This window comes from Peromyscus californicus, unplaced genomic scaffold (genome assembly GCF_007827085.1).
Source record: "Peromyscus californicus insignis strain IS unplaced genomic scaffold, ASM782708v3 Scaffold_12__1_contigs__length_115047231, whole genome shotgun sequence".
Classification (NCBI taxonomy): domain Eukaryota; kingdom Metazoa; phylum Chordata; class Mammalia; order Rodentia; family Cricetidae; genus Peromyscus; species Peromyscus californicus.
In genome coordinates, this window is record NW_026294413.1 from 43,818,060 (window position 1) to 43,830,823 (window position 12,764).

The 12,764-nt window shown below is 41.5% G+C and overlaps 1 protein-coding gene across 3 annotated transcripts in view; it reads right to left on the reverse strand.

Moving 5' to 3' along the window:
• Positions 1 to 5,569: 5,569 nt before the first annotated feature.
• The window catches only part of Olfm4 (olfactomedin 4), a 121,832-nt gene continuing 114,637 nt past the window's right edge, over positions 5,570 to 12,764 (reverse strand). For all 3 annotated transcript variants that reach the window (XM_052732630.1, XM_052732631.1, XM_052732632.1), the window contains one exon: positions 5,570 to 7,572. In XM_052732630.1, the coding sequence (XP_052588590.1) occupies positions 6,761 to 7,572 (812 nt within the window). In that variant the 3' untranslated portion in view covers positions 5,570 to 6,760. The remainder of the gene's footprint in view (positions 7,573 to 12,764) is intronic.

Below are 12,764 nucleotides of genomic sequence, written 5' to 3' on the forward strand. Positions count from 1 at the left end.
TCAGAAGGTCAAGGACTTCTTCAGGGCCAAGGAGATGAGCATCGCAGAGCTGAGCATCTGTAGCAGACGGACTCTGGGATCCCTCATCTGGTAGCAGTTTGGAGGGGCGCAAGGGCGACACCTGGGATGGTAGCAGATGCAAGTTCTTGGCTTCAGTAAAGTGGCAGCATGAGCTCAAAGCCACATGTTAAATGGTAGTCTCTGGTTGCTTCACCTCTGGGCTTCCCTATAACTTCCGGAGCAATTTTTGAATTAATCTATTCTTTGTCATCCCTTCAATGGTAAAGCAGACTGACTGGCTACTCAAAAGCCATTTTTTTCCTGCTTTGTACCCAATAACCTGTACATTTCCCACTCTGCCTTGCAGGTAGCTGTGGCCCTGTGCTAACAGATGCAGAGAGAAAATGGTGTACATTGTTTTCGGATCAGAACTGAGTCAACCGTCACATAAGATCCCTGATATTCTTTTCCTATCTAGCTGCTTTATATGGACAGTCACGGTGACCTTAGAAGCCAGATGGAACAAGCCTGAGTCCTGGAGTCACTGCTTAGGAGAGAATCATTTTTGAAGAAACAAATAAGTCCTGGTAGCACCAGGAAAACATACAATTGGCACATGAAGGAAATAAAAAGAGGTCCGGGGGATAAGGAAGAAGTTAAAAGAAATGCTAATGAGGGTAAAATAGTGAAACTGGGGCCACAGAACTGAGGGAGAAAAAGCATGCTGCTGTGCCAAGCCATTTGCTGTGGTTTGAATGAAAAATGTTCCCTACAGGGTCATGTGTTTGAATACTTGGTCCCCGGACACTGGCACAGTATTGGAAGGTTATGAAACCTTCAGCAAGTGGGGCATAGTAGAGAAAGTGGGTCACTAGCGGCAGGCCTTAGGAGTTCTCCTAGTTAACACAGTCCAGAGTTATCTGAGGGAACCTGGGAGATTGCCTCCATCAGATTGGCCTGTGTCATATCTGCGGGGCATTCTCTTGATTGCTCATTAGTGTACGAGGAGCCCTACCCACCATGGGCATCACCATGCCTAGTTAGTGAGCCCTGGGATACATGAGAAAGCTAGCCAAGCGTTAGAGTGAGAGCGTACCAGTCATCAATGTTCCTCCATGGTTTCTGCCTCAAAACTACTGTCTGGCACTTCAGCCTTGGCTTCCTTGGGTGACTGCCTGTCACCTGTAACCTGAAATCATCCCGAGTTGGTTTTGTCATGATGTTTACTGAGGCAACAGAAACCACACTAGAACAGAGGTTATAGCTGGGCCCCACTTTCTAAAGACCTCACTCTGCTTCCTGACCTGGTGGGATGCAAGCTAACAGTGGTCAGACACTACTGCTACCAGAGCCACTCCCAGGCGCTTGCTGTCACATTGGACTATATCTTCTCAAACTGTGAACCAAAATTAACTGTTCCTCCCTTCAACTGTCTTTCTAGGGATTTGGTCATAGCACCACTAAATTAATCAGGCTTGATTAACAGAGGTAGCAGATCTCCAGTTAAAAAGGCTATCCTTATGACAAAACTGATCTGATAATAGCCACTAAGGTAAAAGTTAGAGTAAGTCACCAACAATACCTACATTAAAAACATTATTGAGGAATAGGGGTATAGCTCAACTGTAGAGCACCTGCTGCCTAGCACATGCAAGGCCCTGAGTTCAAGGACCAGTAGCCCAAGCACAGAGAATCCTTGGCTACAATTCAAAAGCACATAGGATTGGTTGACAGAGTTCAACTAACAGGAAAGAAATTTAGTCTTTATATGGGGCAAGGGGTTATGTGAATTAGCTCCAAAGCAGTGGGCATTTCACAATGCACCACAATGGACATGCAATCAAAGTTGTATGCCTAGTGTTTGTTTATTGTTTTCAAGAAAGCTAAATGAGAATTTAAGAAAGAGAGAGAGAGAAAGGAAGGAAGGAAGGAAGGAAGGAAGGAAGGAAGGAAGGAAGGAAAGGAAAGGAAAGGAAAGGAAAGGAAAGGAAAGGAAAGGAAAGGAAAGGAAAGGAAAGGAAAGGAAAGGAAAGGAAAGGAAAGGAAAGGAAAGGAAAGAAAAGTTTGAAAGACTTGGAGTCACAATATATTTCCTGGGTAGAAACTGGAAACACAAGAATCTAATTCCTTTGGCAGCATGTCAACCCTGACCTATCCATCATTCCATCTTATCCTCAGTTACCTTCACATCCACTGAGATCTAAGCCATCTGAAAGTCCTCAATGACACAGGTCTTCCTTTAGTAATTCTTATGAGTGCTGAGGTTTGTGAAATCATCTTTATAATGGAAATCCTGGCTCAAGAAATCCTGGGGTGACACCCTATGAAAAAGATCCTCTTTTGGTGGAGTGAAGGGCATCTTCCTCCACCACGGACCTTGATTCCAAGGGTGGTTCCCCCTGAGTGAACTCTAGGAACAGATGCAAAATTCAGAGACAAATGGGCACATCCATGCTACCAGCGTGGGGCCTGGCAATGAGCTGACAACTTAAATAGTATGCCTTACCCGTGAGCCAGGCCAGCTGGTCTGTTTTACTGGTTGGGACTATGCCTTAGAAATGTGCTTGCATTTTAGTTTCTGGTATGTTGCAATCCATGTTGTTATGGGATATTCAGGAACACAGGAGGCTAATCACTCTTCATGATATGACATCTGTTTGAGATGAGGATAGGCTTAGACCCAGATCCTTTACTCCCCACTCCTCCCCTTCCCTCTCCCCCCTCCTATCATCCTGAAGATAGCCACACACTGTCCCCTGTCCCTCTTTTGTAAGGCTTTCCCTTTGCAGTGACCCACAGCTGAAAAAGAAAAAAGCACACCACCATGGTTAGTAACTTAACAAATCCCTAAACAGTAGCTGTACTTAACTAAAGGTGGCATGCAAAATCCTACCCATCCCTGGTCTGGATGCTGATGTCCCTGTTGCCTAGAGCAAAGCAAGTGGAAAACATATACATCAGTCTTAAACTTATCCACAGAGTGTGATGAAGCCAGCCTTCACCTAAATTAAAAAGGACATGGCAATGGGCTCGGTTTCTACTGCTCTTGTTGGTCTGTCTTTTTGAGTCAAAGCACAGGAAGTATCAAGTCTAAGGACCAATCTTGGATGCAAGGACAAAGAGAGAATGTTCTTTGTAGCTCTTTCAGGCCGAAATGTACTTGCTCAAAGCAAAACCGCTTGCAACAGCTATCATCGATAGACACATAACCTCCGGACTCCGTTATCCTTTCACTTTGTCAACGCAATGACTACTCTCAAGCTGAAATCTGAAGTAAGAAATAGAAGTAACTGTTTTGTGAAGGGCAGAGCATGTACCAGAGAGTTTATACGCTTAGCATCATTGAATTCACCCAAAAGGATCTGGGTGGTCATACAGAATGATCATATAGAAAATGACATTGAGTCACAGGAAAGGCAAAAGCACCTGCCTACAGCCGTACTGTTAATAATCAGAAGAAGAATCAAACCAGCTTTGCATGACTCTGCCCTCAGAGACACCCCATGTGTCATGAATTAGCATCAAATCTCACTTGAGTAAGAGATGCTCAAGGCACAGGGGAGAGAGTTGAGGAAAAGCCTCTGCAGGACTGGGAGCCAGGGAACTTTCACGCTTTGGGGGTACTGCTGAGAGCTAGAACCCCTCTTCTTTACAGCTGCTCCAAGCCACTAGGGTACGCTCAGGGACCCCACAGGCCCCTATGCAGCCCCAAGAAAAAATAATAGAAAATGAAAGAAGTCTCGAGAGCTCTGGTAAAGTCCTAGGGTAATTCAAACCCACTAGTTATCCTCAAAAGGAAGACTGAAGAAACCAGGTTCAAAAGGCTACTCTATATGTTCTTCCATCTCAATGACCTTCTGGGAAAAAATAAAACTACTGTGCAGGTACAACACATCAATTAGTGGTGTGGCCGCTGAAATGTGGAATAGGAGTTGACTGTAAAAGGGTTTGAGACACATTTTTAAGGTATGAAAGAAATGTTTTCTTTCCTCATTATGGTAGACATCACGTTACTATCCATTTGTCAAAATTCATTGAATTATACATCAAAACCAGGCACATTTTACACATATAAATTATACATCAGTAACCCTTATTTAAGTATGTATGCACACAGGAAGCTGAAATGACATCTTAATCAATAAGTGCTTGCCATACATGCATGAGGACCTCAGTTTGATTCCTAGCATCCATGTAAAAAGGTAAATGTGGTAGGGCACACTTGTAACCCCAGAACTGGAAAGGCGGAGACAGGAGGATCCCTAGGGCTCACTGGCCAGCCAGCCTAGCCTAATCAGCAAGCCACAGTCCCAGTGGGAGACCCTGTCTCAAATAACAAAGTGAACAGCTCCTGATCAACAATACCCAAGGACCTCTGGCCTCCACATGTGCATGCATGCCCATCTACATACGTGCAAGCACCTACACACACAAGGACATCTAAAATAAAAAATTCAAAGATCATGCGTACACGTACACACACACACACACACACACACACACACACACACACACACAAATATGTGATTCAAACAGACAATAGTTGATAAATCGTGGACTAAAAATTTCTATTGTACAACTGCACTGCATAAATCCAAGTCCAAACCCCTCCATCATTCACGCTTCCCCATGGAGAGATTTTCTGCAGGCAGCCATTGCAAGCTGACACACCATAGCCAGCAGGAAGGAGGGTCTGAAGGGAATTTTCAGGCAAACACTTCTGTGGCAGTTTGAATGAGAAGCTGATTGCTAGGGTTACCTTGGCTTCCTGCCTCCTTTCCAGAATTTTCAGAGGTCATTCTGTGTACTTAATAGAAACACTCATCTGGAAAACTGCCTTAAGCCAGATTAAATATAATGTCACTGTTTTTAACCTGTATTTCAGATGGCATGTACGTCTTTATCTTCATATCCTGTTGCAATTTGAAGGCCATACCTGTCTCTATGCTGAGCCCTGAACAGATATGGGGGGAAAAAAATCTTGCTAAATATACCAAATAGTGTAGCTTCTAGTTGGTTAAAATAGCTTGGCATGTATTTAAAATGAGAATTTGGTAAGAATAAATAGCCTAGTTTCTCTATCTTTCCATTTGGGTTACATGTTTTCACACACCTCTTTGGTAATGGTTTCTCTTTCTAATGAGGCCTCAGTCCCTTTGTTTTCTATCCAACACCTACTTTTTGAGAAGGATCTGGAGATTTTCAGACCCAATGTTAACAGCACAATTGTCAAAGGAACATAAGCCACACAAATATAGGTTAGCATTGAAAGTAACTGGTCAGTCATTCAAATTAATAAATCCATAAAGTCATATCCCTGAAGATAATGGGGTGGACGTGGGTAAGAGCTGCCAGAAAGAATGGGTTTCAAAGGGAAATGGACAATAAAGACCCATCTACTTTTGGCTCTTCTAAAAGTTATTGATACTTTCTTAGCATGTGCACCGAAGTTTGGGAGGTATACATTGTTCATACCTCATAATAGGATATGGTCACTGCATTAAGTTGGGTGTTTGTCTGTCTTTTTAAAATTAAAAACAGTAAATAAAACAAAAGTCTTTGGTTCAATGCACACTTTAATCATTTATTTAAAAAATACGAGTACAGCATTTAAAAATTAGGATTTGAACATCAGTGGAAAACATCTAAGACCATATGATGGAGCCATCTGAAGTAACTGGAACATCTGCACCCACCAGGCTCTCCATCACTACACTGGCTAACCAGATACCTCAAGGAGTTTCTCTATATCATTTTCTAGAATAAACTTTTCACTTTCTTACAAATTCCAGGCTTAAAGATAGAAATTACATGAAACAAGCGGTACCACTGACTCCAAGATCTTTGCCATCTCACCGGAAATGCTACCACTTTGCCACTGTCAACTGACTTCTTTTAGTTATGAAGTTATGGAAACCAAAATTGCATGATAAGACAAAAGTAACTTTTATCTCATATCTGTCCCATAGAAAACTAATTAATTTTTTTCTTAAACATATAAGCAGCAGTAGAGAAAGACAACTGGTTGCTAAGTCCACTTCTAATATTATGGCTGCCTTGGAAACTGAATTATGAGGTGGACGGTTCTACTGAGTCATGTAAGTGAAGAATGAGAGAAAGAAAAAGCCAAGTATATAATTTGAAAACCCCTCCAGGATTGATTTTCAGTATGTAACTTAATGTACAAAAGGTTCGTTCTCCAGAAAACTCAAAATGTCTAACAGACATCATTTAAGATGCCAAATTTACCTATCTAGGATGCACAAAGTATGTTCTAGGAGCTAGTGAGAAAAACAAAGGTAGGCAGTTGGCCTCTCATTCACCTTCTGATGCTAATCTACCTAATTAAGCCCCAGTTTCCTTTCCTTCATGGACAAGTCCATGAGCTACATGGCGAATGACTGATCACTATGAGAATTTCCTAGAGAAAGAATCCCCAGAGTTCATACTGAGTTCCCCTTAACTTCCTTAATTTCCAGATTTCACCTCACTGGAAACTTCAGTAGACTCATAGTACCCCTAACCTCTGAGAACTTCATCTGGAAGGAACTTATTTCCATTGTTAAATTCATCCAAAGGGGATGATAGTTCCCCAAAGAAATCAAATTGAGAGAAATATACTATGTCTCTACTGTGATAGAACTGTATCTCTACTACACATCACTCCTAAAGAAACACACTCCCGGATTTCCCTGCAGATGTCTAAGTATGTGGAGAAGGCTGTTTTCAATCCACATTTATTTCTCCTTCACCCTAACACCTAGACAGGTTGCCTGGGCTCCTGTAAGAAGACAAGGTCATAATTTAAAAGATAACCATCATTGTAGACATAAAGTTTTTGGTCGAAGGGATGATAATTAATGCTCTGAATTCTTTCCTGCATCTTTCTCATTGGGATGGCTAGAGAGCCTTCCCTCCCTGTGTTTGTGTCATAGTAGTAAAATATCTCCTCTGTTCTGGTGTTCAAAGTGCGGGTAGCATAAAGAACTCCACATACCATGAAGGCATTAGAAACAGATGGTTTGTACTGCTTGGTAACCCATGTGTTTAGCACCTCAAGAGAGGTATCGTTGAGTTTACTGATCACTATGTTGCCAGTGCTGTCCTCAGTTGCATAAATCACCCACAGTGCTTGTTCATCCACAGCTAAGTCAATGTCTTGCCAATTCACATTGGCATAAGAGAAGCGGTTATTATAGGCAGCCATAGGGAGAGGTTGATTCACAGTAACTACATTGGTAGTCAGGTTAATTTTGGCAATGTTCCTCCCATTGTACCAATTCACATACAGGTTGCTGTTGTATGCTACTGTACCACTCCCTTGGCCATAGCGAATCCGATACTCTCGAGCGTGCGAATAGATTAACAGGTTATCCAGTGAGTTATAAAGTCTGTAATATTCTAGATACCTCCCATCTGAATTCAGAGGTGCCACCCAGTACAGGGTTCTCTCTGGCTGCTGAGGAGAGTAATCTCGACCCCAGGCACCATATTTAAAACTAAAACCTTGCCAGTTAAGCTGAACCACGGAGGGAGCGCTGATATTCACCACACCACCATGACTACAGCTTCCTGTAAAAGAAGAAAAAAAGAAGACATTTTTAGAGAAAATGTATGCTTAAACATTTTAATATCCTGAGAACCAAAACCAACCCTCAACATTTTCCCCAGCATAGTTCAATCACAATGGCAGCTCTGGAGAAGAGCTGCCCTTTGTTTCTGTCTCAGTGTGAGCCCACTGCCAGATCCAGAGAACTGCCTCACGTTTTCATCAGTAGGTTTTTCAAACTAGAAAATGGTTGTAATATAACTACATAAAGTCATATTGTAAAATTTGAGAACCCAGAGAGAAAGGGGGAGAACTGATATTTCATATATCTTCTTCTCCCAGAAAGCATTTTGCAAGTATCTTAATTTTTGTAGCAAAATTGGGAAAACAATACCATTCTAGAAACATGTCCTTTCCTTATAAAGCCAAATGTGCTACTCACCAGGGTCAGCCCTAGGAAAAACCATGATTAATGAAAGATAGACCCTGGGAAAGTGTCCTTGCCTTCTCTGGGACCCCAAGTGTATATCCATAGCAGGTACCAATATTGCTCTGAGCTAATCTCAGAAAAGAAAGTTATAAATACAGAATTTTATAGATCAAGACAATTAGTGCGGGTAGCATAAAGAACTCCACATACCATGTCTCTTGTATGGAGAATCTTAAGGATTCTCAAGCTTCTCAGCCTTGAGGAACTACAAAGTCATTTTGCTATGGACTTGCCTAATCTGTGCCCAGAGCACACCCCTTCACATAAATCACTTGGTGACCATCTTGCCTCAGAGCTTTGAGATGAGTCTTGTTCTTCATAATCCATATGCTACTGCACCATAGAATGGCAAGCAAGTATTTTATCCTTCCCATTCTGACATATTCATTGTCAAAATGTGTACAATCAAGTGGGACCAGATGCACTGATCCATTGACTCCTCATTCCATGTAACCCATAGATAAATGACTCAGGCTGGGCAACTGGCCATTTGATTTGTATACCCTCTGAAAGGCCTGCCAACCAAAAGGATTTGTGTGTTATAAGGAAAAAGAAATAAAATTCCTCCAGCATTTTTATAACATCTATGCAAAGAACTGAACATATATTCTCTGGTGTTACAACAAATATTCTTCTTTAAAAAAAAAAAGTAAGATACTTTATTGGGTAACAAAAATCCAACTTCAAATAAATTTGAGGCTATTTTTCCTTGTTTGCTACTTGGATCATGGAGGGGGAAGGAAGGAAAGGAAGGAGGGAGGGAGGAAGGAACAGAGGGAGGTAAGGAGGGAGGGAGGGAGGGAGGGGAGGAGAGAGAGAGGAAAGAAGGGGCAGAACATGAACATTATCTCTGGCTCTATGCGCCTGGAAGGAATCAAGGAGCCGTGGAGGGCAGAGACGTGAACGGGAGCTGAAAGCAGAGCTCCACAGAACTGCCTGAGATTAGCTCTGGGCAGTAAGGGGAGCCAAGTGACTGCCTGGGTCCCCTCCTTGCTAAACGCTTTGCTCTCTCCCCTCCTTTCTCGGGACTGCTGGGAGGTGAAACCATTACTAGAAATCCTGCTTTTATTTTTCCAATCTGCTGGGACTTTTCATTCCCAGAATTAAATACGTGCTCCTTAAATGCTCTCATAAATCCACAGTTGGTGGGAAAGTCAGCCAACCATACAACAGGTAGAGAAATAAAACCACACTGTACCCAACCTCAAATAATTTTGCATATCATTAAACAGAACACAGTCACAGGTTTATTTTAATAATGCATGCACCGTTTCATAAATAAAAAAGCAACGTGTGTTCAGCCAAGAGACTGCTCTGTGCTAAAGAAATAATAAATAAAATTATAAATTATTATTTCTTCCCCTAAAAGTGATCTCTCAGATGAATGCTTGTTTGCCTTTGTTTATGAAACAATGCATGAATTATTAAAATAAAGTTAGCAATGTGTTCAGTTTAATGATAACAAAAACTGTTCCAGTTTCCATATGCTAAAAGTGGATTTTCTGGTTAAAATACCTAGCAGAGAGCTTATTTATGCAACTACATTTCACTGTGAGGAAATGAAAGTCACTTCTCTTCTTTCAGGTTGGAAGGCTTAAGGGTTGCTTGCTTCATTGAACCTGACTTTCCTGGAAAGAAAATATCCCAAACCAAACAGTAACGCAGTATTTCAGAAAAGTTCATGATGCATATAACTTATCCTCACATTATCAGGGGGTTAAAGACAGACTGTTCTGTCTCCAAAGTGAAATCTTGAGACACAAAGAAACCAAAATACATGATTGATACTGCTAGCATGAAAGCAATGGTACCATCATTAAAACAATGATAGTATATCAAATATAGTACTAATAGCATTCCCACTGATAACAATGAAGGTTATCATTTCTTATATTGACCAGAAATTTAAACTGTGCCTATTATAAGTATTAAAACTGAATGATATTCTAATTTCTTTTCTTATCTCCCAATCCTTTCTAAATAATCTCCTATCCATTTTGTTACTTTCCTTTTTATCTTCTACCACCTTTAGATATTTTTAGTGCTCGGTCAAAAGGAAGTAGAAATAGGGACCAAAAAAAAAAAAAAAAAAAAAAAAACCATTATGGTCAGTCCCGCAGGCTGTGGCTACAATATAGTAGTGACAAGTCAGGGAAAGGGCTTCTTTCCCAATGGCTGGAAGCAAACCCACAACAAAACTACCCAAACCAATAGCCGTCTCCACACCCACTGCTCAGCAGAGTGCCCCTCTCCTCCCATCCCTTTTACAGAGATCTTTCACCCACCCATCTTTATTTCACACCCTTCCTAGCCCCTGCCTTCATGTCAAGGTCTTAGATATATTCCATTCCCTTTTTTTAAAAAAAAAGATTTATTTATTATGTATACAGTGTTCTGCCTGCATGTATCCCTGCAGGCTAAATGAGGGCACCAGATTTCATTACAAATGGTTATGAACCACCATGTGGTTGCTGGGAATTGAACTCAGGACCTCTGGAAGAAGAGCCAGTGCTCTTAACACCTAAGCCATCTCTGCAGCCCCTCCATACCCTTTCTTACCCATTTCCCATCCCAACTTCACCTGGACCCTTTCGAAACAACCAATTGTCCAGCCCACCATCCAAGAACTGCCAAGGGCTAGTGAATCATTTTACATGTGCTGGTGGAAGAGAACAAAGCATGAGATTTTCAGGAACTAGAGTGTCCTTCCAGCAACTCTATAAGCAAGGAAGCAAAAATAACTGAGATCTAAGCAGTTGGGTGCTTTGTTGGAACTGTCTTGTCATTCAGGAAATCACAGGAACACCCCCTTTGCTAGAGCAGCTATAGACACACACCAGCCTGGCACAGAGAAAGTGTTCTCAGACAGGCTCCAGTCCGAATCCTGACTCTACTCTTTAGTTATTGTGTATCACAGAAAATGTTGCTTAACCATATCAGACCCAGTTTCCTTATGTTAAATAATCAATGTCTACCCCACAGGACTGTTGGAAATAAGGCTTGTAAATACAACTCAATCGCTAGTAACCACCATCATTATAAACACTTCATATAGGTTCTGGTTTACATGGCTGTTTCCTGGATAGTGACTTCTGGGTATTTCTTTACCTGTTCTGGTAGTCTCTAGCAATCTAGTAAACAGAGGACTGACCACACAAGGGAATAAAGGAATAAAAGACTAAGCAAATCATTAAACCCAACCCTCATTTATGAAATACTAGAAATCCATGCTACACATCTGATTTATTTACTTTACAGAATGTGGAGCAAGGAATTCTCTATGTAAAGGTACTTTCTTCATCATGCAATCCATCAGCTTATTCCCTGGTATTCTCATAGTCCTTGAAACATGGCTATGTAAACTTTTTAAACTAATAGAGAGGATTTTTAAAGCCAAACACTGTATGCCTACAGAGAACGCTTAATTATGGGTCTGTCAGTGCAGATTCTCACCTGGATAGCTAAGCTGTCTATGTACTAAGACTAGAGAAAATATGATTAACTTGTAAGAATTAGGCAATTAAGCCAGGTTGTAGTGGTTCATACTTTTTAGCTCACTACTTGGAAGCCTTAGGATATAGGCTTGGCATGAAAATCAGGCCACCCTGTACTGTGGAGTGAAATTCTGTCTCCAGAAAATACAAAACAACCAAAGAATTAGCAAGTAAAATGGTTGTAATTGTAAGAAAATTGATAATAAGCTATACTCTCAACACTCTGTGCATCTCTAAGCTTAGGATTGTGGCATGCCTCCCTGCCCCCCCCCCCCCCCCCCCCGCCCCCCCGCCCCCCCCCCCCCCCCCCCCCCCCCCCCCCCCCCCCCCCCCCCCCCCCCCCCCGCCATGTCTTTTACGTCTCACTCAATCACCAACCATTTACCCTCTATGTACCTACAGAACCTAACATCCTCAAGCAGAGCAGTGACCCCTGGGAATTCTCATCATGCTTTTTCCAATATGCTGCTGCCATATAGATTCAGAGAAAAAAATAGACTGAAGTCAATTTTTTGAGGGAGGGGAATTAATAAACAGAAGATCAATTATTTTAAGTTAGAAAGTTCTGTAAAATAAAGCAGGAAAAGTTTTTTTTGCAGCAATGCATATACGCACACATTTTTACACACACACATATATTATATTGCATTTTATTAAAAACAAAATATACTGGGTCTAAGTTCAAGCTGACCACTAGGTAAGCCAAGTGCAGCTGCAAGGGCGGAGCCCAGAGAGTGCAGAATTATTTTAGAGCTGAGACTCATATGTGGTCTTTTTTTGGTTCTGTGCAACTCTGCAGTGAGAAAAGGCAGATAGGCCAGATTTTAAAGTCCCATAATAGTGAAGAACTTTAATTAAAGTCTCCACAGGCTCACAACTTTGTGGTGTCTGGGGATTTTCCAATTCTGCATTATCAACCAATCCAAACATAAAGAGAGCAAGTGAAAGAAATTGATTTAAAAACATGACAAAAATCAGTTTAATATAAACATCATAAATATAATATGAGCAAAGCTGGAGGAGGGCCAAGTGGTTTGGCAGGGATCCAGATGCAGCCAAGGTTGTGAGAAAGTGAGTGGAAGTCTGGGTTCAGTTTGCTTAAGCCACACAGCTGGGCTGAGATAGTTCACAGAAGCCTAAGTGTGAAGGCCTAAGGGAAAGTTTTGCAAATATTTCTAAAGAAAATAACTCAGAAGACTTGCTTGCTTTCTTCCCTAAATACTAAGCAATG